The sequence below is a fragment of the Myotis myotis genome, unplaced genomic scaffold (genome assembly GCF_014108235.1).
Source record: "Myotis myotis isolate mMyoMyo1 unplaced genomic scaffold, mMyoMyo1.p scaffold_m19_p_2, whole genome shotgun sequence".
NCBI classification, from domain to species: domain Eukaryota; kingdom Metazoa; phylum Chordata; class Mammalia; order Chiroptera; family Vespertilionidae; genus Myotis; species Myotis myotis.
Window position 1 is genome coordinate 8,858,853 of NW_023416324.1, and position 26,197 is coordinate 8,885,049.

The window sequence follows — 26,197 nt, forward strand, 5'->3', positions numbered from 1 at the left end:
CCATTTGGCTGTCTAACGTGCATCTCAAGCGACACATCCAGCGGAGAACTTGGACTTCCACCCCAAGCCCGCTCCTCCCCCATCTCAGTCGGTGTCACTGCCATGTACCCGGCTGCACGAGACAAAACCGTCTGAGTTGCCCTTGATTCCTCCCCTTTCTCTCCTCCCACTCGGGTCAGTCAGCGGGTCTGTTGTTCTGCTTCAAAACAGATCTCAGACCTGTTGGCTTCTCATTTTCTTCCTGCCACCATTGCGTCTCTGTCCCCATCTTACGCCCTTCTTCCCTCACTGCTAAACGCTCCTCTAAAATCAGGCCTGTCCCTCACCGGTTAGACCTTCTGGTAGCGTCTCATCGCGCTCAGAATGAGCAGTCACAGTCCTTACCCCGACTCGTCCACTCTCCTGACCTCCTTCTGCTCATCTCGAGTTTGCCCTGGTCTCCGAGCTGCACTGGCTTCAGTCTGTTCCACCGACCTGCGAAGCTCATTCTTGTCACAGGGCCTTTGCACGTGCTGTCTCCCAGGCTTTGGCTCAGGTCTTGACGTGGCTGCCTTCTCCTTGTCATCCTGATCTTGCATCCTCACCCCTGCCTCCCCATCCTTCCTGGAAGCAGATGGAGGTATGAAATCCCAGGATCCCCCTCCCCTGCTCCATCACCCCATTGGAATCCTCTGTTAGTGTTTGTGTTCCTCGTTTATGTTTTCACTTCCCATGTTCCCTTTCCAGGGCTGCGCTGATACGGTAGCCACATTTAAAATTAAATGGAATGAAAAATTCAACCCTCAGCCCCACTAGCCGCATTTTAAGGGCTCAGTAGTCACGTGGTTAGTGGCTATATAATTGGGCATTCTGGTAGAGAACATTAGCATCATGCCAGAAAGTTCTAGAATGTTTGCTCCTCAAGAGCAGAACGCTGTGTGTGGTTCCTGCTGTGCCTCCCACGCCGAGGGCGGAATCCCGCACACCACAGGTGCTGGGAATATCCCAGGGTTCCAGTGAATGGATGAGTGACGGTCTGGCACGCTGGGTTAGACAAGGCTGTGGGGACCCCAAGATGGAAACCCTTCTTCTGGGGTGACTGGAGCCCCAGCATTCTCCTCCGAGACGGTTTGCTCTGCAGAGGAGGCCCCTACCCCTCCTCGTATGGACCTGAGGCAATTTGTGCAAGAGCAGAGAGGCATTGGGAGTGCTGGGCTGTAATAGGCAGGGGCTTGAGTGCGGCTCCCGACCCTGCACTCACCAGCTGGGAGAACTCTGGACCTTGACATTCCCTTCTGGGAAATGGGCATAGCATCTGCGCCTTCAGGCCTCTCAGTGGTTGCAAGGCTTACGTCAGACGAGAGCAAACACGAGCACTGCCGACGCTCCAAAGCAGTTTTCTCAAAGTGCGGTCCCTGGACCAGCAGCATCCTGCCACCAAGGACCTTGCTAGAAATGCCGTTTGGGGCCTCACCTCGAGGGGGTCGGCCCCCGGTTGTGAGCCCTCCTGTGGTGCCGACGGCAGGCCCAGGTTGAGGACCACCGCTCTCAGCAGCATCTCACACATCACGTGGCGTTGTGATTGCCGAGATGCATGGTGTGAGTTAGAATTTCCTTTAGGGGAGAATCAGCCCCTCTCAGCGGGGCAGGAGGATCTGGGCAAGAAGCGGGCCAGCCCTCGGGGAAGCCAGGCGTCTGCTCTGGGCTTCTCCTTCACGCCCATTCTCACTGACCCAACTGTTGGCAATGGAACAGCAACTACTGTCATGGCCGACAGCACCGTCTGTGCACACCATGTTTCATCCTCGGGACAAGGCTGTGAAACGTCATTGCCTGCCCTGCTCTCGGCACTGGCTCTGCAGCCCACAGTCTTCCTCCCCGTGAAGGGCAGTGGGACCCTCCCTGCCATCGCTGTGTGCTAAAAGGAAGAGACAGCACCCAGGGGATAGCCAACAAGAGCTAATCTGGGCCGACATCAGAAACATGCTCGTCCCTGGCGCGGAGCTGTCCTTTGCACTGTCGGGCCCAGGGACTGCAGGGCGGAAGGGCCCACATGGGCAACGTGTCAAGCCTGGGCTGAAAAGCTAGGGGCTGCAACAGGTTTTCAGTTTGCTTTGCTTCTCGTATCCACCCTGGCCCCTCCCACGCATCCCGTCTGCACCAACCTCCTCTTCACCTCAAACCTGCTCCCTCCCAGGACCCCCTGGCTTCACTCCCAGGCGGCTGGCGGTGACCCTGGTGTGGGCCCCCGGGCCTGCCCCGTGTGCCAGAGCACCCAGCCCCTGTATGCGGGAGCTCACAGGGGCCTGCACCGTGCTCTGTGACATTCCCTCATTGCGTCCTTGCAGCAGCCCCAGGTTACACGGGAGGAAGCTGAGGCTGGGGGAGGGAGCACGCAGCCTCCCACGCCCCAGCTCTTACCCACACCCCGTCCAGCTTCTTGCTTGTCTCCCCGGAGGAGCCCGGGTGATACCCTTCCCTCAGTTTGAGGTGGCTCCCAGAACCCACTGCTGCCCCCAGGGAGCGTGCTGCTCACACTGGCCTCTCTCTCTGCAGGCCAGAAGCACGTGTGTGTCACCAGCCTCCTGATCTGCCAGGGTCTGCTCTGGGTGGGCACCGACCAGGGTGTCATCGTCCTGCTGCCTGTGCCTCGGCTGGAAGGCATCCCCAAGATCACAGGTGAGGTTCTGGGAAAGTCTTGTCGGGGCCCAGGGGTCAGCTGCAGATGGAGGGGCCTGGGGGCATGGTGTTCATGCCCAGATGTTTGTGGGGTGTCTGTTCTCCAGTTTTCTCTGCCATCGCAGGCTGCACTGTGGTACAATGCAATCAAATCACCTCAGCCCCATAGTCTCCCGCTTTCTTTCTGAGCCTCAGTCCCCCATTCTGGCAAATGGGCACAGTCGTGCATATTGGCCAGGTGGTTTGAAGACTGGCTGAGACACCTGACTGATGGCAGACGCTCTGCCAGGCCCATTCTGCTCCCTCCCCACAGCAGCTCCAAAACATCCAGGCTCCAGAGATAGAAATAACTGCGGGCTCCTTGGGGTGAGGGCTGTGTACAAATGTGTGTGCGTGGATTAGAGGAAGGCCTGCCCTGATGTGAGGCAGCAGGGCCCAGGAGGACAAGTGGGTCAGGGAGGACCCAGAGCTCTGGGCCGCTCTGTGCCTCCTCCCTGGGAGCAGGGGTGAGTGGGAGGGAGGAGCCCCGAGGGAGACCAGCCCCACCAGATCTCAAGCTCTCTGCTAAAGAAACACCCTAAATTCTGAGATTTCCTGCTTGCATCATAGAGATCATATTGTTCATCCTGGGCTGGGTCCTGGGGTTGCAGGGATATACCGGGCAGAGACCCTGCCCCTAAGGCAGTGGTCGGCAAACTGCGGCTCGCGAGCCACATGCGGCTCTTTGGCCCCTTGAGTGTGGCCATGAAGTTTCAATCGCGCTGTACGTGCGTGCCCGCACGTGGTATTTTGTGGAAGGGCCACACTCCAGGGGCCACCGTGTGCCGGCCACTGCCCCAAGGAGTGATGGTTTGGTGGGGCGGCTGTAGTCCAGGGTGGCAGGTGCTAAGTGGGGCGCCCAGGGACTGTGGGCACAGAGACAGGAGTGATGAGCTCTCCGTGGTGATTTCCAGAAGGATGTGCTGTGGAGGAGCTCGAGCTGGGCTTCCAAGGATGTTATAGAATCAGGTGGGTGGGAAAGGTTCTCTAGGTGGACGCAATGGCTGGGGCAAAGGCCCTGAGCCGTGCGGGTGGCTCAGGCAGGGAGCTGCAGGCGCTTTCACACTGAGGGTCCCCCGGTGCTTTATAAGGTCACTCCTGTCCTCCTGCTTCACCCAAGAAGGTAGCCTGGAGCATAGAACCCCCCCCCCCCAACTCCACAATCAATTCTCCCAGAGATGTGTGGGTGCCTTGCTTAAAGCTCTGGACCTTTGGCCCCTTCTCTCCGCCCCACGTCTGCAGGGAAAGGCATGGTCTCCCTCAACGGTCACTGCGGGCCTGTGACCTTCCTGGCCGTGGCCACCAGCATCTTGGCCCTGGACATCCTACGGAGTGACCAGGAGGAGGCCGAGGGCCCCAGGGCCGAGGAGGACAAGCCGGACGGGCAGGCTCCTGAGCCAGCGCCCGCGCCCTCCGGCCACGTGGGCCGGGAGCTGACCCGCAAGAAGGGCATTCTCCTGCAGTACCGGCTGCGCTCCACGGCCCACCTCCCGGGCCCGCTGCTCTCTGTGCGGGAACCCGCGCCCGCCGATGGCTCCGCCCTGGAGCACAGCGAGGAGGACGGCTCCATCTACGAGATGGCCGACGACCCTGACGTCTGGGTGCGCAGTCGGCCCTGCGCCCGCGATGCCCACCGCAAGGAGATCTGCTCCGTGGCCATCATCTCCGGCGGGCAGGGCTACCGGAACTTCGGCAGCGCCTCCGCCTCCGGTGTGGGCGGGAGGCCGGCCTCCTGCGGGGAGACGGACAGCACCCTCCTCATTTGGCAGGTGCCGTTGTTGACGCTATAGCCCCCACCCAGGGAGCACAGCTGCAGCCGTGCCCGACTCTCGGCCTGCGTGGGATCTTCAGCCAGCCAGGGCCCCCGGGAATGTGGGTGGAATCGCCTTCCAGGGACCTGCCCAGGGCTGTGTGGAGGGGCCTGGGTCTCTAATAACGACCCAGGTGGAGGGCCCTGGGTCTCTAGTAACTACCCAGACGGAAGGGCCTGGGTCTGTAGTTACTACCCCAGGGGGACGGGCCTGGGTCTCTAGTAATGACCCAGGTGGACGGGCCTGGGTCTCTAATAACTACCCAGGTGGACGGGCCTGGGTCTCTAATAACTACCCAGACGGAAGGGCCTGGGTCTCTAGTAACTACCCTAGGTGGACGGGTCTGGGTCTCTAATTACTACCCTAGGTGGAGGGGTCTGGGTCTCTAGTTACTACCCCAGGTGGACAGGCCTGGGTCTCTAGTAACTACCCTAGGTGGACGGGCCTGGGTCTCTAGTAACTACCCTAGGTGGAGGGGTCTGGCTCTCTAGTAACTACCCTAGGTGGACAGGCCTGGGTCTCTAGTAACTACCCTAGGTGGAGGGGTCTGGGTCTCTAGTTACTACCCCTGGTGGACAGGCCTGGGTCTCTAGTAACTACCCTAGGTGGAGGGGTCTAGGTCTCTAGTTACTACCCTAGGTGGACAGGCCTGGGTCTCTAGTAACTACCCAGGGAGACAGGCCTGGGTCTCTGGTTACTACCCATATGGACAGGTTGGGTCTCTAGGAACCACCCAGGTGGACAGGCTGGGTCTCTAACACCCACCCATGTGGACAGGCCTGGTCTCTAGTTGCTATCAGAGGCGGAGGGGCCTGGGTCTCTAGTTGCTATCCGAGGGGACGGGCTGGGTCTCTAGTTACTACCCAGGTGGACAGGTTGGGTCTCTAGGAACCACCCATGTGGACAGGCTGGGTCTCTAGGAACCACCCATGTGGACAGGCTGGGTCTCTAACACCCACCCATGTGGACAGGCTGGGTCTCTAACACCCACCCATGTGGACAGGCTGGGTCTCTAACACCCACCCATGTGGACAGGCTGGGTCTCTAGGAACCACCCATGTGGACAGGCTGGGTCTCTAGGAACCACCCAGGGGGACGGGCTGGGTCTCTAGTAACTGTCCTGGCTGAGCAGAGGAAAACCTCTTCCTTTTAAAACAAGATAAAATTTAGAGTTTGGGGGAGGGGCTTGGGTTTGTGGAGAGGGAAGAATCCTCTGAGGAAATGGCCTTTTTTAAAAAACAAAACACAAAACCTCACAACTGCCTGACAAGCCCAGCGCCTCTTGTCCGGAGGCGGCCCGCGCCCCTCCTGGGAGGGCGTGAGCGTGTGCGTGTATGAGAGCGTGTGGGCTGGTGTGTGAATATATATAAATACGTATATATGGTGTATATTATCTGTGTATAAATAAAGTCTGTACATATTGGCGCTCTGGGAGATGCTGGAATAAAAGGCGAGAATAACACCGGTGCTTGGATTGAGGGGTTTTTCTTTTTGAGATGGGACACGGGGAGAGACCGAGCAGCTGCCTCTGGGTGGGGAGTGTCCGGGAGCCGGAGTGCCGCCGCCCTCGGCAGGAGTGGCCCAGGCCCGGCACCCGAAGACCTGCCACGAGAGCAGCCCCAGGACTGTGCCGTTCCGTGTGGTCGCTGTTGGTCACCGATGGCTACTTAATTTTTAAAATTAATTACAACTAACTTAAATGACAAATTCAGTTTCTCATCCCATTAGCTTGCAGAGCCCCACAGGTGAGTGCCGGCTGTCGGACAAGGAGGTGGACAGGCCTGGGTGTCTCGTATCCTTTTCCACCATTCTGGAAAGCTCCCTTCTACTCGAGAAGGGGCTCTTGGGAGCTTCTTTTCTGAATATCTATAATCATAAAAGGGTAATATGCTAATTAGACCAGACATCCTTCCAGATGTCCTTCCTTCCAGACAAAGTCGCAGCGGGCAGGGGCCGAGGCAGAGGTGGCAGAGGCCCCTGGCCGTGGTGGTGGTGGTGGGCAGGGGCCGGAGCCAAGGCCCTTGCATGAATTTCGTGCACTGGGCCTCTAATCTACACACACACACACACAAACACACACACACACACACACACACACACACATAGCTGATATGCAAAGTGCCCCCTCGGGAGTTCGACCAGGAGACCTGGAGTCCGATCGCTTGCTATGACATGTGCTGACCACCAGGGGGTGGCGTGGAATGAAGGAAGGCCCCGGCTGGCAGCTGGCAGCCAGGAAGGAAGGCCTCAGTGGGCAGCTGGAAGGCCCCAATCAGAGCTGATCGCTGGCCAGGCCTAGGGACCCTACCCATGCACAAATTTCGTGCATCAGGCCTCTAGTGTTTTGATAAAAAGGCTGGGCCCCAGCTCTGGAGGGTATGGAAGCAGGACACCTTGGCTCTGCCAACCTGGGAAGGAAGGAAGCTGGGGCTTCACCACATGGAAGGTGGGGTCTAGGTCAGGGGTGGGCAAACTTTTTGACTAGAGGGCCACAATGGGTTCTTAAACTGGACCGGAGGGCCGGAACAAAAGCATGGATGGAGTGTTTGTGTGAACTAATATAAATTCAAAGTAAACATCATTACATAAAAGGGTACGGTCTTTTTTTTTTTTTTTAGTTTTATTCAGCCGTAGTTTGCCCATGGCTGGTCTAGGTTGTTGCTATGGGCAACAGAGCAAGGCAAGGATGGGGCTGAGGTCCCTGAGTCTGAGGGAAGATGGAATGAGTTCTGGTGGTGGGAGCAGAGCCCAGGCTATGGGGGAATTGGCAGGTGGGACTGCCCAGGGTCCTGGATTCCTTCTGGCTCGATCTCCATCCTTATATTCCTAGAGCTGCCTGCACAGAAAAAAACAAAACCCAAACACCCCGCCCAAAAGGGAAGTGTTTCCTCCACCTTCCCACCCAGCCATCTGTCATCTGTCCGAGAGTCTGTCCAGCCACCCACCCGTCTGTTCTCTCTTCCACACTCACCAAGAGCGGCAGCCCCAGGACAAGGGAGAAGGAAAGCAGGGCCCAGTGGAGATGGGAGGCACACCTCTCACCTGGACCCTCCGAGAAGCTCGAAGCTCTGGGAACCCAGTGCAAAGAGCCAGCACGGAGAGGATGTTTCCACCGGGTCCTCACCAGCCGGTGGGGCCGCACTCCCGGAGGAGCCAGTCTCACATCCACATCGTTCAGAAGCCCCTTGAGCTTCTGCTGGATTCAGGCACCGTGTTGGCTGCTGGGGCTGTGGAGGTGAGCAAGGCAGTGGCATCCCTGCCCCTAGGAAGTGCATGGTTAGAGGGCAGGGCAGGCATAGGTGCCAGCGGGGTATGGGCTTGGGGTCGGGGAGGGTGTGCCGAGAAAGGGGGAGGGCCTCTGTCAGGGGGCGGCCTATGGAAGACGGGGTGTGTAGCGTGTCGTGGTTGGCGCGATTGCCAGAAGGCCAGGAGGGGATGGGGGAGCTGTGTATGCAGGAACCATGGCCGTGGGCCCTGACCAACGACATTCCGTTGCAGCTGAACCCATCTTCTCTGGGCCTCAGTTTCCCAACTTGTATGGAAGGGAGACTCACTACTGTCCTTCCCACCTCCACTGGGAGAGGGGTGTCCTCTTTAAGTACGAGTGGGACAAAGTGTGCTGCCCTGCAGGGTGGGGCTCCCATGGGTGCCTTTATCCCGTTTGTCAAAGGACGGTCAAGACTTCTCCTAGGACAGTGACGAGTGAGTCGAGGCCGCTTGGGACGGTGAGCGAGCCTGAAGTCTAGGATCCGGCAGGCCTGCGTTCAAGGACAGCCCCACTGAAGACCTGCCATGTGGCTCCCAGCCTCGGTTTCCTCATCCCTAAAACGGGGACCACGACCGACACTTGCACGATGGCTGTGGACCAGTGGTGACAAGCCCACGGAACGGGCCTGGAGCAGTCCTCCGGTGGCGGCAGCGGCGGCGGCGTTGTGATTATTCCTGACGTCACCACAGCCGCCTGGCTGCGCACTCTCGGAGGCAGACTGCTTTTGCTAAGACATCCCCCCGTTTGCACAGGAGTTGGCGTCTGAGAGCTCTGTGGGTCTGTTAGATCCTGGATCTGTGGATCTAATGGGCTGGTGACATCCATCACCGAGACAATGAGGACTTTGCTACTCTAGTGAAATGATCAAATCAGGCAACACTCATTTCTGAGTCTCTGACAACAGCAAGGGAGGATGGGGGTGTCGGAAACGACTTCAAGACGTGCGGCAGATGAGCCTTGCATCGGAGAGGGGCCCTCGCTTTAGATGCTGATCAGAGTAACAATAACCATGGCACTTGGGCCTGCCAGCTCACTTCACCCCCTCGGCCACTCTTGCCTCATTCTGCAGGCAAGGGACCTGAGGCTCAGGGAGGGTAAGTAAATGTCTGAGGAAGCGTCAGGGCCAAGACCGAGGTCTGTCTGCCACCACAGCCAGACTTTTAGCCACCAGGTGACTCCCCCTCCAAAAGCAAATCATCCCACTAGACAACTGAACACCTTTGCTGGCCTGACATGAGGCTCAAGTCACTGGGGATATAACGTTGTCCCTGTGCTCCTCGCGAGACCCACAGTCCAGCAAGCAGGATGCTGCTGCCAGGGAGATGCAACCAAGGAAGGCTTCCTGGAGTCAGTGAGTTGTGGTGCACAAATGGGGGCTTTGGAGTGATGCAGATTTGGGTCTGAATCTTGGCTCTATCACGTATTTCCTGTGTGGCCTGAGCCATGCAGTAATCTGTGCTGCCATGGCCTCCGCTGAATAAATGGTCCATGACACCTTCCTTGCGGGGTGGCCGTGAGCACCCAGGAGGTGTTAGGAGTTTGCTGTTACTATTACTGCTACGGCCCCTCATCCTGCTGCTATTCCTATCGGCATCATTTCAGTGAATTCTCAAAATTAACCGGAACGTGGAGGCTGCGAGGATGCAGTAACCTGGGAGGGTGACGAGGACAGGGTGGGGGGTCTGCAGTTCTGGGGAGGTCTGGTTCTAGAAGGGACTTGGCTGGAGGTGGGGGTTGGGATTGTGTTCTGGCCCAAGCTGTCTTGATCTGTTTTTAAACCTGAGTCTAGGAGGAGAAGCCAGCTGGCTCTCTCTGTAGCCAGAACCATGACAGCCTCCTGGGCACAGGTCTCCGGCCCTGTCAGAGGGGAGCCAGCCCTCCTGCCACCAGCATGTTTTGTGTGACCCTGTGAAAGCCCAGGACACGCACAGAGTAGCCCAGGCACTGCCTGTTCTGTGGGCATGACCTAGCCTCCAAAGCCTGCTTTCTCGTGGGCATGTGTGTCCATGAGGGGCGTGTTCACATGGGGATGGAGTGTGAGCTTCAGCCACCGAACATGGGGATGCGAACAGCACTGACCCAACCGGTCCGGTGGGGGAGACAGAGCCACCCACGGGGAACATTCCCCGTGTGATGGGAGAGGTCCTTGCTCTCAGGAAGCTCCCAGGCTGATGGAGGACTCAAGCCCCTCTCACCTGGTTGGACGGGGAAGCTGCCAGTCTGATGGGGCGGCATGGCTCTGCCCCTGCCTGATGGGGGGGACCTAGCCTAACGCTCAGGCTCACTCACCTGCCCATTGGATGGGGAAGATACAGTTTCTGCCGGGGAGGAGACCCGAGCCTGACGGTGGAGACCCCCGGAGTGAAGTGGGGGATAAATCCTTGGCTCTCAGGGCGCTCCCTGTCTGACAGGGGAGATGGGGCCCTCAACGTGAAGAGACTTCATAATAAGACACACGACAGAAACTTTTAAACGATGCAGACCTATTTCCAGCGCTGCCGAACTACTCCAAACTCCTCATTTACACTTTCCTGGAACCTGCAAATAGCAAGAATGTGTAAATTGAGGAAAATTAATATAATTACCGGAGCTATTTCTTGTCATCTCTTCACGTCAACAGAAGCCACAAACCTTTCCTGGTGAGAAGCGGGTGGTTATGGGCTCTGTCCCCGATGAGACAGCTGGCTCCTTCTCTGCAGGGAGCAGATTCCGACGGGTGCCCCGTGAGCTCTGGAAGCCGGCCTGCCCGACAGATGGGCCGGGCTGCGTGGTGGAGAGGGCGCCTGGGCCCTGAGTCAGGAGACGTGGCTCGAGGTTTGGCACCAGCCTGAAGGTGACCCACAGGTCCCGAAGCCTCTGTGAACCCCAGTCTTGCCCAACACTAGTCCAAACGTGCTGAAGTCTTGCTGGGTCCAGGGACTGTCTGTGCTTAGAGCATTGTGTCCCCGACCGCCATGAACTGTCACACCCATCCCCAGAGGAAGTTCTGTTATCCCCACTTTACAGATGAGGACATTGGGGCTCAGGGAGGCGAAGTCACTTGCTCAGTGTCACACAGCACAGAAGTCGCCAGGGCTGTGGGTCTCAACACTCCTCCCCCTTCCTTGGCCCATTTCCCGGCCCCGGCCCCTCCACTCTGCTGCCCAAGGGCCCTGTGTGAGAACAGGTGCCCAAACAAACCACAGAATGTTTGCAAGCCGTGAGCATCGGTCTCCTCTTCTGGAACTTGGGGATATTAACAGCATCGACTGCCTGGGCTATTTTGAGGATGAAATGAGTTAATTTATGTTAAATAGTTAGAGCCGTTCCTGGCCCATAGGGAGCCCTCATTAACTTGATTATCATCTCGTGCTCCTCGGTAGAGCGTTAAATGCCCCTGGCACCTGCTCAGAGAGGGATAGCTGAGCTCCCCCAGTGTGCGTTCACAGCGGTTTGCGCAGAACCTCTAACAGTTCTGCTGGCTGAGGACTCACCACGCCGGTGTCGCTCACCAAGGATTTGGGGAAATAAAGGCAAAGTGCAGGAAACACCATTGTGACGAATAGGCATCCATCCCATTGCGAGCTGTTAGTTGGATCCAGAAATAGATGGTGTAAATGTGCAGAAAACAGGGTTTGAGCAAGCATATCCTGGAGTAGGTTTCATTCATTCATTGTTCACTCATTCATCATTCATTCATTCACTCACACACTCATTCTTCCGTGCATTCATTATTCATTCACTCATTCCTTCATGCATTCATTCACTCATTCACGCATTCATCTGTTCAGTGCCTACTGCTGGTTGCTCTGTGCCAGTTTAGGGCAGGGCAGTAGAGCCAGGGCAGCCAATGAGTACACACTCCCTCTGCATTCATGGAGCAGAGCCCCCAGCCTCATGGGCAACAGGTTTGAAAACAGAAGCTTCACAAGCCCAACATGTAGGGATGAGAACATTGGCTTGGGGGTCTCACAGATGTGGGACCTGCTGGGGCTACATGGGGGGAAGGGCCTCAGGACCATCCTTTTCCAGGCCCATCTCGGGGGAAGGGAGACCCACCATGAAGCTGGACTCTAAACCCAGGGCTTGGATTCCAGGGATGGGGGTGCTGTGGCCGGGGAGGCCAGCTCCATGCCAGAGATCTGAGTTCTGGTCAGCCTGAATCTGACTCTGACAGGCAGACATGATCTTTCCTCCTGTTATTTCTGCTGAACTAGGTGACCAGGCCTTTTCCTTTGGCAAATCCAGGGACATGCATTTTCATGCTGTTTTGCATAAATCAGGAAACTTATTTGCATCCATTTGCATGTTTTGCTGGATGTGAGGTTTGAGAGGCCCAAATTTAATTTGTGTAAAATGAAGTAAGGGTGTTGATTTCACCCCCTCTCTGCTGGCCTGAACCCCACAGGCCATGAAGGAGCTCAGAGGCGCTGGTGGTCGCCATTGGATGGCTACACCAGGGAAGGACTCTGGGGCCAGCTCTCCCCGTGCTGCTCAGGGCTGAGGGGGAAGGAGAACCATTGGGCAACTGGGTACAGATGAAACCACAGGGCAGGGTGTCCTCAGTGTCCCATCACAGACTTTGGAACAGGTATAGACAGGGGGAGTGGTGTACATGGTTCTAGCTAGGCTCTTTATACATGACTAGAGGCCTGGAACACGAAATTCATGCACAGGTTCCTAGGCCTAGCCTGCAACCAGGGCCATCTTCCCTGGCTGCTGGCAGCCAATCCACCCCCTGCCACCACCCACCTGGGTTCCCAGTTTGCCATTGGGCAATCAGAGCCTGACGGCCGGGGGGAGGGGCCAAGAGGTCAGCAGTTCCTGCCTGCTCGCTGGTGCCACCCCTACCGCAGGTGGTCCTCTGTGTGTGGGATAATCGGTGGGGCAGGGGCCTTGGTCTGGTGCCGCCTGCATCCCCCGCCACCTACCCCTGGGTCCCCATTCACCATCGGGCGATTGGAGCCTGCCGGCCCAGGAAAGGGACCGAGAGGTGGTCGGTGCACCTCATAGTGTCATCGAGCAGTTGTTCTGGTCGTTCTGCCATTATGGTCACTAGGCTTTTATTATATAGAATAGTCCATTTCACCGTAGAGTCTTATGAGGTGGGTTATTAACTCCATTTTAGAGATGAGAAAACTGAGGCACAGGAGCTGAAGTGACCCATCCAAGGCCACATGACTGGTCTTTAGAGACCCTGGACTCAACACATGCCAATTTGGTTCTGGACCTTTCTGCCCTGATTAGAGAGCAGAGAAGCCCTCTCTTCTTTCCCTGTGTTTTGCTGGACTACCTCATGAAGAAGGAACCTTGGCAGCACCCATGCCTCCAGAATGGCCTGGTCTCCATGACAACAGGTACACAGCCCTGTAGCAGGCCAATCCCAGGGAGGGCTGGAGGGGTGGCTTCCTTGAGGGAAGGAACCTCAGCCCCAGCCCCTGGCATATGCCTGGCACTGAGCAGGGCTCTGTGAGTACTTCCTGAGTTCACTCAGATGAATAGACAGCAGGTGGCACAGCCCTCCCTGGATGAAGATTCTCAGTCACCTCCCCCCATTGAGAAGTGGTGTCCTTTCTCATCCTTTTGAATCAGAGTTGGTCTTGAATGAGTTTGACAATGAGCTATGTCGGAAGGGACACTGCGCCAGTTCTGGGCCTGGTGGCTTCCGCTTTCATGCTCGTGGGAGCTCTGTGTTGGCATGTGAGAAGTCCAGCTACCCTGATGGAGGGATGGTAGAGACAGAGGCATGGCGACAGGGAGGACCTGGGAGAGAGTCCCAGCCCTGGGTGTGCGCACATGCACCCATCATCTTGGACACTGCTGCCTGGTCAAGTCGCCAGAGGACTCCAGATGATGCCACAGCCAGCAGAAGAACCACCCAACTGAACCCGGTGAACCCACAGAATCACGAGAGAGCGTAACAAAGGGTGTGTTTTAAGATGCTCATTTGGGGGGTGGTTTGTGACATATAACCCCAAGCCTCCTCCTCTTCCAGTGGTAAAAGTACCCTCTGGGATGCCCCCTCGCCTGCTTTCCGGTGGGGGTGCCCATCATAATAATACCTTGTTCCTTCAGTCACAGGAGCAGGTGTGGGACCCAGGCCTGGTCAGGATAACATTTCACCTCCTGGCAAAAGCGAATCAGTGGTTGACCATTGACCTATGAACCAGAAAGTCATGGTTCAGTTCCTGGTCTGGGCACACGCCTGGGTTGCAGGCTCCATCCCTAGTGTGGGGCGTGCAGGAGGCAGCGGATCCATGATTCTCTCTCATCATTGATATTTCTCTCCCTCTCCCTTCCTCTCTGAAACCATGTGACCCAAGATGAACCAATCAGAGCCCTTCCCTGGGCTCTCTGTATTGATGCTGGGCGAGAGAAGCTCTGTTTCTCCTGGGGTTGCTGAACTGGGACAATGTAAACCCGAGAGCTGCCTGTGGTCACGTTCCCCACCCTGTCCCCACGTCAGCTCAGGATGCAGCAATCCCAGCCGCGGTGGCAGAGAAGGAGGCCATGGCAGGGACGAGAGGTGGTGTGGTGACACCTTTGGGTTCTTGGAGGCTCTGGGCCAGCTCTCCCTCTGGACTTCCCAGGTTCACGAGCCGATAAATGTTTGTCCCCCCCCCCCCCTTTAAGCTGGCTGACACACACCACACTGGCTCCATTTCTTTGTCTTATCAAACTTAGAAAGAGCTGCGCTCTTCCGTCCTAGAGGCTCGGTTCTCCAGGGAAAGAAGCGCTGTCCCCGCTTCGTCTGAGGCCCTGCCGGATGCTTTGCCCCCTTCCCTGCCTTCACAGGAGGCGGCTCCTGGTCATTTGCAGGGTGGGAGCAGGTCGCAGGCCCAGTGGCGGGGCCACCCATCATCTCTCCTCTCTCCATGTGGCAGCTCAGTTCCGGGCAGAGCGAGGAGGAGACCGGGCGGGGCAGAGAAGGAGAAGCAAGGGAATCCCATTAATTTTCCCGGCCCTAAATCAATTAAGTGGGAGCCTCCGATGACTCTGATCTGATTTTTCATTTTCAGGATTACAATTATCAGCCGATATTTCTGGCAGCTCAAGCTTGAAATGGGACAGCACAGCGGAGGCTGTCAGAAAGGGAAGGGTACCCGATTACACCAATTATCTAATTGTTTGCTAATGAGACACCCAGCGCATCTCCGTGTTTACAGTGAGGGACAGAAAAGCTCCGCACCGTCATTGTTCTTCTGCTTTGCTGATGGGCACGTGCCCAGCTCGGGGTTTTACATCCCAAGGAGAACTTCCATTCTCAGGACCCTTCATCCCTGGATACCACTGGAACCCCCGCCATCTGTCCTTGGGCCTTCTGCCTGCTCTCGGAGGTAACGGAGTGCAGGGGACCCCGGTGTGCTCGGCCCCCGTGGGGGTGACGCTGTGCGGGTTGCAGGATGCATGGTGAGAAACGTGTCACCCCCAAACCAAAGAGCAAGTGGAATGAATTGGGCCGAAAGGTGTTCTGAGTCAGAAACCTCTCTTGCAGACGGGGAAAGAGGCTCAGAGAGGGCGTGAGTTGGCTAAGGTGCCACAAGAGGGTGCGGCAGAGCTGAACCTGAACCCCAGGTCTCCTGATTCCTGATGTAATAGTCTTTCCACCCACTGCCTTCAGCCTGTGTGAACTCGGGCTGCTTAAGTCTCCTGTGCAGCTGACTGGACTGGGAAGCAGATCTGGACCAGAATCGTGGGAGGTGTCCAGGCCCTGGAGCACCCCATTTACCTGCAGGCTCATGCGGGGCAGCGGCCCTTCCTCAGCACGAGGTGTGGTGGGCAGGGCTTTGCTCTCGGGTCAGAAGAACCAGCAGTGTGACCTTTACCAAATTCTTTAACCCTTTGAGCCTCAAAGGGAACAGAAGGCCCAAAATGAGGGAGGACTCATGAAAATCAGTATTTAAATGGTTTATTCAAAGAACCATTTTCCCAAGGACACACAAGGTCAGAGTGTGTATGTGTGCGTGTGTGTGTGTGTGTGTGTGTGTGTGTGAGACTTCCATCATTTTATGTTAGTAATAAAAATAGCTGCTGTTTACTGAGGCCCCGTTATATATTCCAGGCATGTGTCAAATACTTTACATGTATTATCTCATTTAATCAGTGCTATGAGGCAGGAATGCCACCCCCATTTTATGGCTGAGGAAACTGAGGCTCTCAGAGATCAGAGGGTTTAACTCCCATGGCACATGGCAAGGCCAGGATGGAGACCCAGCAAATTTCCAAAGACCTGTGTCAATCCTCAGCTGAGGATATTTTCCTCCCATTGATTTTTAGAGAGAGTGGAAGAAGGGAGGGGGCGGGGACAGAGAGAGAAACATTGATGTGAGAGAGACACATTGATTGGTTGCCTCCCACATGTGCCCGGCCAGGGCTGGAAATTGGGCCTGCAACCAAGGTACATACGTGCCCTTGACCGGAATCGAACCCTCGACCCTTCAGTCCAAGGGCTGATGCTCTAACCACATAGAAAAACTGGCCAGGGCTCCAGAGACCTTTAGAAACAAGATGGGTCCCCTGGGTCCTTTGGTCTCCAGAGGATGAACTGCATGGAGGGGCAGGGAGGACAGGGGAGGGACCGTGTGTCTGAGAGGTGCTGTCCACAAGCCCTGTCACCCCTCACCAGATCCTGATTTGTAGAGCTCAGGCCTCGGGGCAGCTGCTCTCAAAAACACGGTCAGCTTTGCTCTGCTGAACTTCATTAGCTTTATCAAATTAATTTACGCAAGCCAGTGTGGCCACCTAATTAAGATGTTTCCCAGGGCCCTGTGCTGGCTGCTTAATGAGGCAGGAGCGGCTGGACTCAGGTTCAGAGTGCCCTGGGGTGAGGAGGGGAGGAGGGTGAGAGCGTGACCTGACTGCTCTGGGTCCCGCTCGGCCACGGTCCAGGCTGCGAGTGACCAGCGCCCGCCGCTTCCTCCATCTGCCTGCCCTGGGGCCCGCTCGGCCAGCCGGGCTTCCTGGGGAGGCGGTGTGCTGTGGCCGCAGTGCCTGGGTTTCTGTAGTTAATTTTGTAAGTGACACAGATAAGACTTTCTGTTGTGCCTGATAATGGCTCAGCCCTGCGGCAGAATGCCCTCAATTTGGTTAATGAACTTTTCTTCTTTCTGTAAATGAGATTGTTGAGATGGGAGGGGAGGATAGGCGAGGCGCCAGCTAGGAGGCTATGGCAGCGTGCCAGGTGAGCTGGGGGCTGTCTCCCGGGGAGCAGGGTGGAGTGATGGGAGAGCTGCTCCTTAGGCGTGATGGCTGGGGGCCAGGGAGCATCAGGGAGCCTCCTTGTTTCTGGTTTGGGGAACTGGACTGATAGTGGTCGGTCCCGACAATTCACTCATTCATTCATTCATTCATTCATTTTCATTCATTCATTCATTCATTCATTCAATACACACACAATCACACACATACACATATTGCTCATTTACAAGCCAAGCCCTGGGTTCTAGGTACTGGGGATAAAGCCACAAACAAAACAGATCAATTCCCTGTCCTCTCTGAGCCAACAGTCTAGTAAGATTTAGTCTTAAACTCATAAGAGTTTGTAAATTGTCGCCTCTGCCTCTGTCAGCCTCGGAGAAGGAGAGAGAGGGTCTGGCCCCACCCCTCGCTGCTTCCACATCCTGAGAAACTCGGCTGCTCCGGGCCTTCCCTGGCTCAGCTCCTCAGAGCCTCAGGCCCAGCGGGGAGGTGCCCGCTCCCCTCTTTGCAGTGGAGGGTCAGACTCTGGGAGTCACCCAGAGGAAGCAGGGAGGTGGGGGCAGACGGGCTCTGACATCTATGCTGCTGACAGGCATGCTGTGGTCCTCTCTGAGCCTCGGTGTCCTTATCCACACAGTGGGTGTCCTGAGTCTCTCGGGCCTGCTGAAGCCTTGCAGAGGGGCCAGGATTTCCTGTCTCAGGCCTTGGGGACAGATGTGGAAACCAGATGCTGGCTGCTTTAGGGCAGGCAGCCTGGGCGGCACCTGTGCGGGAGAGGGAAGGAAGGAGGTACTGCCTGCCCGGGTCTCTGGTTCTGCCTGGGGACTCTGGGATGCGCCTGGGGCTGGGAAACAGCACAGGCTCCAGGTCCAATGGGCGTTCACACCCCAGTGGCGGGGCCTCGGGTGAGCTGCTCCACTTCACTGAGCCTCAGTTTCTCCAATGCCCCTGCTCAACCCCCAGCCCTGTTGGGATGCCTGTTTCTGGTGTATGTGGGGAGGGAACCTCCCCAACCCTCCATTTAGGTCCTTTCCACGTCCTTCCAGGCCCTTTCAGGCCATAGCCGCTGCCCTTTCTGTGTGTTCCCAGCCTGCCTGGGAGTTGGGGGCTCTTGCTGGCTCTGAGTGAGCAGCCTTGAGGGGAGGCAGTGGGCACAAGTTCCTCCATCCTGTTCACCTCCCCAGGACCCAGAGCCCCTGAACCCCTGACCCAGCAGCTCTGCGTCTCAGGGTCTCCCATCTGCCTGAGCCCCCTCCCCACTGACCCTCTTGGCCATCCGCTCTTCCCAAGCGCAGCGCAGTCTGCTCTGGGACCCGTCGCCATCCCTTTACCCCTGGAGTGTGTCACAGGCTCCTGAGGGCCTCTCGCCACCACCAACGCCAACTCTGGACCTGTGCAGGGGTCAGATCTGAGGTCCGACGTGGGCTCCACGCTGCCAGTGTGGCCCGGGGGCCTTCAGTTCAGCCTCCCCATCGGCGGGGCAGGCTCAGTGTCCTCACCCGCCCAGTGTGGGGTATGGCAAGGCCCCCCTGGTAGGTGCCATGTTTCTTAGACATGGTGGTTCTTATGCTGGATTGGCTTCTGCCTCGATGAGGGATGTGCCTGTGTCCTGCAGAGGGCGGATGGGTGAGCCACGTGTCCCAGGAGCTTGCTACCAGGCTCAAGGAGGCACAATGCAACAGGAAACCAGCAGCGGAGTGGTAATTCAGATGGTTGCGATAGACGAGGCAACACAAACTCCTACTCCCAAGGAGCTCGCTCTGCAGCCTGGGAGACAGGTGATAACCAAACTGTAACACAACAGTTAATAAATAATAATGATACTGTGTTATGGGCCGGGGACTGTAAAGTGCTTTACATGGATTTTATCTTAATTCTCGGGAAACCTCGAGGAAGCAGACATTGTCCTCCTCAGAGAGGGGCAGCTGCTTGCTCTCAGGGTCCCGCAGCAGAGCTCAGAGGTGGCTATGGTTTTACAGCAGGTGGTTCTGTCCTATGCCGCTGGGCACAAGGCTGCGGCCTCCTGAGCGACCTCTATGTGCCAAACCGGGCACTGTCCCTGCGATAATAACGGTCTTCAGTACTGCCATCAGGGTTGCAAGTGACAGAAAACCCAGCTCCAACAAGTTTAAGTAATGAAGGGAATTCTGTTTACATAACTAAACAGGAGGTTGGGCCTGCTTCAGGCAAGGATTGATCCAGCTCTAGGCCCTGATTGGCATGGACAGATGCATTTGCCCTTTCTCCACCGCTTGGCTCCACTCCCTCAGTGTGGCACCATTCACAGCAGGCCTGCCCCTCCTGCCTGCAGGTTCCTACTAGCAGCTTCTCCTTCGAAGCTGCCAGTCAATGAGGGTCCACTTCACCCAACAGCTCAATCTACTAGTGAGTCCCAGAATTTGGCCTGCGGTTGGCCAGACTTGGGTCATGTGCCCATTCCCGAACCAATCACTGTGGCCAGGGAAATGGAAGACACTGATTGGTCTAAGCCAGGCAAGCCCTCCCATGATCAAATCACATGGCCAGGAAATTTAGGGCAGGGAGGGAGGAAGAGATGAAAGGAGGATGCCAAGGAAGCAAACTACAAATAAATATCCTCTACTCCCCTCCTACAAGAGAGATGTTATTCTCCCCATTTACTGGATGAGACCACTGAGGGTCAGAGCAGCCACAAGACAGGATGGTGCTCTCTGATGGGGGAGGAGGTGTTCCAGAGAGGAGAGCCAGCTCGCCATTTGGATGTCTCACATCAGAGATCGTGTGCGCACACACATGCTTAACAAGGTCCTTGTCATCCTCACTCTTCCGACTTTCCCTAAGCTCAGCATAGCACCTCGCTCTACTAACCAGAGAATGCAAGTGCAAACTGGGAGACTAATTTTTTTTCAATCACATCGGCAGCGGTGGGCAGTTGCTGAGTGCTGGGGAGCGTGGAGGCTCTTCATCCTTGGCTGGTGGAGGGGAGGTGGGTATGAGCTGGAAGAGCGCTCCGGGATTGCCTGAAGAGCTTGGCGCAGGCAGGAGCCTTGGTCTCCCATGACTTTCGCTTCCCGGAATTCCTCTTACATGTTGGGAGTTGGGGACCATTCAAGGATGATACGGAAAGTTGTCCACGGCTGTGTTACTTGCAGCCTGGTCGCCTGGGAACACCGTGACCTTGGTTTTTCACCCGCATTTGTCTTTGGCACACATCTCAGTCTACCAAGGGCAGCGCTTATGGCTGGTCTTGCGTGGTTGTTTGTTCTTGATCCATTTAGTCACTGCCTGTGCCCCCGCAGGCTCTCCCAGCCCCGCGGCTTTGTGTGTGGGAACACTGCCTCTGGAAGCAGATACCTGGCGAACAGCAAGCACAGGCCCCCTCTGCCTGGACCCTGCAGGCGGACAGTTCTCCTGCTCTTATTCTGTGTCGATGCAGGACACGTGGGGTCCCCCGCCCCTCTGTCTGAGATCCCCACACTTTTATGGAGGTTCCACCACTGTCTAAGTGCCTTCTTGCCCTCTCTGACGCCCTTGTGCTTCGCCAGGGCATTCCTTAGCTGGTCTGGGTGGGGACCCTTGCTTTTCTATCCTCCTGCGTCCTCCTATATCAGTGATGGCGAACCTTTTGAGCTCGGCGTGTCAGCATTTTGAAAAACCTTAACTTAACTCTGGTGCCGTGTCACATATAGATATTTTTTGATATTTGCAACCATAGTAAAACAAAGACTTGTATTTTTGATATTTATTTTATATATTTAAATGCTGTTTAACAAAGAAAAATCAACCAAAAAAATGAATTCGCATGCCACCTCTGATACACGTGTCATAGGTTCGCCATCACTGTCCTACATCTTCTGTCTTATGTCAGAAGTCATGACACACAGTTGTCTGGATGGGCTGAGGGGTGAGGGTGAGGGTGGGGGCTGGTGTGTGAAGGAGGACTCTGAGGGGAGCCTTGCTTAGAACCCCAAATAAGTGCTGATATTGGGAGAGGGAGGAGGAGGTCAAGGGCGGGGGGAAGGGGAGGAGACACCTGTAACACTTTCAACAATAAAGATAAATAAATAAAAAAGGACACGTGGAAACGAAAAATAAAAAAAGAACTGCCGATATTTATTGAACACTTACTATGTGCCAGACCCTATTGTAACTGATCTGCATGTATTAGCTCATTTATTTGACTTAACACCTACTTTGATGGTTGAGGAAACACGCTCAGCTAAGGGAAGTCATGTACCTAAAATCACACAGTGGGAAAGGGTTAGGATGGGGCTTTGACCCCAGGCAGTCCAATTCTAGAATCCCTGCTCCCAACCATTCCTCCTACAGCCAGCAGGGGCTGGGAGGGGTGTTGGTGGTGGTGGTGGTGGTGGTGGGGGGGGGGTTGGAGGGTGAGTTGGATTGAGCCCTCAGGGCCAATCAAGGGGAGAAAGAAGTTCAGGACCAGGCCCCCTTCCCCTCTCCCTGCTGCCACGAACCACCCACCCCCTGGAAAGGGCTGTGCCCCCACTGGGATGTGCATGGGCTAGTGCCTTCCTGTGGTGGCTAAATATTGGACTTCCTCCTCTTGTTGAATCAGCGTGTGAGCCACCCTTACAGGCTCCCAGTTGTTGCTGGATTTTACAGGGGAGCCTTGGAGGCTAGGCCCTTTCATGGGGACCCGGAATGCAGCCTCCTCCCACCCTCACGCCCAACCCTTCTGTCTGAGCTGGGGGTGCAGGCCGAAGAACCTACTGGGTGCTCTCTCTGCCCACTCTCTCACTGCACTTCACATCCGCCCTGTGTTACCATTCGCCTTTTACTATTGAGGAGGCTCAGAGAGGTGAAGTCACTCACCCCAGGTAACACAGCCAGTGAGGGGACAGCTTGGCTTACACTCATCCCACTCCTTCAGGGATGCAATAGGAGACGTGGTCCCCACCTTTAAGTTCTAGACCTGACAGGGCCCTCTGGGGAGCAGGGCCAGGTCTGGCATGGTAGATGGGAAGGGACAGAGGCCCCATGAGCTCCAGGACACAGAACCTGAGTGCTGTTGTCTGATGCCTCCAGGATAACTTCCTGCAGGGGTTCTCTTAAAGGAGCTGTGTGGGTGAGAAGGCACGGGGCATGGCCTTTGGGTGATGGGCTCTGGGATCGCACAAGCTCTGCCGGATGGGGGCTGCATACCTCTTAGTCCTAACCACCCCCACTCAGATAGCCTTCAATCTCATCTCCCACCCTTCCCATCCTAACTCCCTTAGATGCCCAGAATGGTCTTCGTGGTTCATCTCTTCCAGGCTTTCAACAGATTCCTTGAAAACTGCAAAACCCTCTGTTGAAATGACAAGTTGCTGAAATGATTCTCAGCGCATCAAGCAGACAAAAGGGGGTCTGGTCTGGTGGCAGCTCTGGCCAGAGCTCCACTTCCTTCCCTCCCTTTTCAAAATACCCCTGAGGCCATTCCAGGGAACCCCACAGTGCCAAGGAATACACTTTGAAAACCTTGTCCAGACCCTGCCTTGAGCAGACAGGGCGAAGGAGGCCTGGAGGGGCTGCCCTACTTGCTCAAGGTCACTGGGGGAGTCAGGGGCAGAGTCAAGGCCTGGGCTGCCTGGCATCCGAGGCGTGTGTCCCCCGTGTCCTCTGCACTGGGGGGCCTCCCTGGAGCCTCGCAGAGCTGCACTATGCAAATGCCATGCGCCCCGGTGCCTTTGCTCACGGTGCGGAGACAGGTGCTTCCAATTCCTTATCACGGCAGCGGGGATTGTCACTCCCGGCCTTCCCCACGCCTGCTCTCCAGCCTGAGATAAGGCACATTATCTGTCTCAGAGTCTGGAGCTCCAGGAGCCGGAGACGTAATAAATGATGCTTGCTGATCAGCACTGTGTTCGGCTAAATCTCCTTGAAGAAAAGACACAGAAATAGCTCAGCAGGCCCCAAGTGCCCAAGGTCTGGATTCCCCTGGAGATGTGGGGACCAGGTGATTCGAGGCCTTGGCAGACACCTAGCTTTACGGGGACCCTTCTCAGTGGGAGCCCATAGGGAGGTCTCCAACTCCCCATTCGCCGGGTTACTAGCAGGGGAGACGAATGGCCAGGGTCCAGCAGCCTCCACCTGGTTGTGTGAGCTTAAGTCTCTGCTCCTCTCTGGGCCTCAGTTTCCCTATCTGTACCATGAGCCATTGGCTTGGATAATCTCTAGAGCCTTAGTAGCCTCCGTCAGCTGAACCCCAAGCTGCCCTGGGCCCCCCTGACACAGGCAAAGCTTGTGGGCTACCCCTCGTCTGCACTCCCGGGACCAACTGCACGCTGCAGCCTTCCCTCCGCCTCCCTGGCTTCCACCTGCCCCCCCCCCCCCCCAGCCTCCCCACACACACACTCCCCGTCCTGGAGGCCCGACTCCAAAGGGAGCCTGTCCTTTGTCAGCAGAGCTGCTTCGCTCAGCAAAGGGGCTTTCTTCTTTGTGAGCAGGACTTCCCACCGCGTCAGCGGAAACTCCTGGCTGGGGAAGAAACGGCTCCTTCCTGCAGTGGGAGCCTTCGGGGAGCCCAGACTCTGAGATAAGGGACATTGGAGCGTCAGGGCTGGAGCAGCGGTCAGCGAGGTGAGCCTGCTGGTGTAGCTCAGTGGTTAAAGGCATGGACTTTGGAGTCAAACGGACCTGGCCTTGAATTCTGGCTCTGCCACTGACCTTCTGTGTGACCTTGGGCTAGTTGCGTAATTGTCAAGTGACTCAGTTTCTCTAACTGGATTATGGGGGCTAATAAGAGCGTCTAATTAAATCATAGGAATGGTTCACAAGATAAGTGATAACCGGGATAAAATATCCGGCACACCTGCCTGGCCCGTGGTAAAGACTCCATTCTGACACACTGATTGCCTCATGACCCACATTCGCAGTCATTCTCATACCTGTGTCCTTTACAATGGCCTTGTACCTCTGACCTTGCATGTGCTCTCACCCAACAGGCAGAGCCCATTTCCGCATCCCTTGTGGGGGGTCCGGCGCTGTGACTTGCTTTGGCCAAGTGGGAACGTGCTGGAAGCGATGCTGTGCCAGCTGCAAGTGGAGGCCTTGTGCATTCCCACGTGTTTGCTCTTGAACCTTTGCCTTGGCCATGAGAGCTTGCCCAGGTTGCTCCAGGAGGACAGGGGACACAGCCAGGGGAGCCCAGTTGCCCCAGTTAGTCAGCTAACAGCCAGCCAACCCCCAGACACAGGAGCCCAGCTCAAAGCAGAGCCACTGAACTGATCTGAGACTCATGGCCCAAGTAAACGCTCATTGTTTTCAGCCACTGAGTCTGGGATGGTTTGGCACGTGGCATTGTTATGGCACTAGATCATGGACACAGGTATCTGTGCTACCGCGTGTGGCCTCAAGGGAGGCACATCTGTCTGAACTGTGCATTCCTATTTGCTAGGTGGATGTTTGTTGCGACATCTGTGGCTTAGATACTGGAGCGAGACTGGGGCTGGAGACCTAGCTCCACCACTTTCTTTTTTAAAACCTTTAAAATTTATTTTATTTATTCATTTTTGTCATCCCCCCTCCCCATAACCATCACTTTCTTAATGCCTAACCTCGAAATAGCACCGGACCTGTCTGAGCCTCATGTTCTTCGCTTGTTGGGTAATAAAACCATCTCAAAAGGGCTGATGTGAAGATGAGAAGTTCTTATTTCAATGGCTGAGTCCAGCTTGGCACATAGTAGGGACATGTTTCAGTTATCTATTGCTACACAACACACACACACACACACACACACACACACACACACACACACAACAACAACAACAACTGAGGGGTTTAAAAGGACAACTGTTTACGATTTCTCTCGATTCTGTGAGTTGGTGGGTGGTTTTCCTGCTGCACCTGTTCTCAGGAGGGTGACTGGGCGGGGCCCCTTCCTGGGAAGTGGGGCTTCTCGGTGCCCAGACTGGGCGAGTCCCAGCCACACTGAGGCGGGCAGGTTACTCCTGTTGTCCGGTCACTCCTGCAGCGGCGTTGCTGTGGGCCTGGCTGGGCTGGGCAGCCAGGACGGCTTCCCTTACAGTTGACAGTGGGCTGGCTGTGTGTCGGGAGCTCCACTAGGGTTCTCTGCCGTGGCTTCGAGGTTCTGCTCCACAGCCTGGCCTTGCTTACAGTTGGGGAGTCTCCAGGCAGCATTCCTTCCAAGAGGGGGTGCCAACGAGCAAGCATCTTTAGAGCTTCCGCTTGCTCATGCTTGGTCATGCTTGGTCATGCTTGGTCATGCTTGCTCACGTCTCACTGGCCAAAGTGAACTGCCTGGCCTCCCGCAGAGTCAGTGGAGAAGCGGCCTCTACTAGGGCAGAAATACCAGGAGGTGGGGTCACTGGTCTTCCACAGGCTTCTTAGGCGGTTTGGGTTGTTGCCATGATTCTTATCGATATAATGAAAGGCCTGGATTGATGGTCTCTGAGGTCCCTCCCTCCCAGCTCCTCTATGCTGTGATCCAGGAGGATGAATGACTCGCCCAGGGCCACACAGGGAGGTGGGGGGCAGAAGCAGATAAATCATGAAACTCCCATAAACAGCACTATTGATAAAACAATCAGTAATCGAGAAACAACAGAAACATAAAACATTATACATCTGAGCATTTGTTAAGAGTTTTAAACGTGGAAGGATCGTGGCAGTGACCAGCCTTCAGGGCCGGCATCATCACAGACAGTGAAGGGTCGGGAAGTGTCAGAGGGGCCCAGGGCAACGGGGATGACTGTCACAAAGACCCTGGACCCCTTCCCACGACTGTGCAGAGTCCTTGCTGGAGGAGCTGTGTTTTCAAATCAAGAGTGAGGGTGTGTTTTCAAATTGAGCCTCAGAGAGGTCAAGCCACTTACCCAAGGCTGCACAGCTGGGGCATGGACGAGCAAGCCTGTCTAGTTGCCACTAGAACCAGCCTGTCTAGTTTCAAAGTCCAAGGTGCACTTTTGGAGCCAAGCTGAAGCCAAGTCCCTTACTGGCTGTGGGACTTTGGACCAGGACCCTACCATCTCTGGGCCTCAGTTTCCCCAGATAGCTATAAGGATGAAATGAGAATATGCCCATTGAACCCTGAGCCCGGTGCCTGATCCCAGGAAGCCCTCTGCAATGCCCACTGGTGTCCTGCACTGAAGCTCCGTGATCCTGTCTGGCAGTGGTGGCAGGGACAGGATGACAGATGACATCTTCGGCCTCTTTCGCACAGAATTCTCCCCCACGGCTCAGTAAAGGGGTGCACATGTGTCTCCCCACCCCTGCAGCCCCCGCACTAGTGGATGATCAA

The 26,197-nt window shown here is 56.0% G+C and overlaps 1 protein-coding gene and 1 long non-coding RNA gene across 20 annotated transcripts in view; both read left to right on the top strand.

Annotated features, from left to right (window-relative positions):
- The window catches only part of ARHGEF10L (Rho guanine nucleotide exchange factor 10 like), a 148,339-nt gene extending 142,364 nt beyond the window's left edge, over nucleotides 1–5,975 (top strand). For all 19 annotated transcript variants that reach the window (XM_036353074.1, XM_036353083.1, XM_036353080.1 and 16 more), the window contains 2 exons: nucleotides 2,536–2,658; nucleotides 3,940–5,975. In XM_036353074.1, coding sequence (XP_036208967.1) covers nucleotides 2,536–2,658; nucleotides 3,940–4,487 — 671 coding nt within the window. In that variant the 3' untranslated portion in view covers nucleotides 4,488–5,975. The remainder of the gene's footprint in view (nucleotides 1–2,535; nucleotides 2,659–3,939) is intronic.
- A 3,558-nt stretch (nucleotides 5,976–9,533) lies between these two features.
- Nucleotides 9,534–16,049, top strand: LOC118677669. Its single transcript, XR_004974466.1, has 3 exons — nucleotides 9,534–13,112; nucleotides 13,348–13,682; nucleotides 14,775–16,049. It is a non-coding gene; the product is annotated as an uncharacterized LOC118677669 (long non-coding RNA).
- The last annotated feature ends 10,148 nt before the right edge of the window (nucleotides 16,050–26,197 follow it).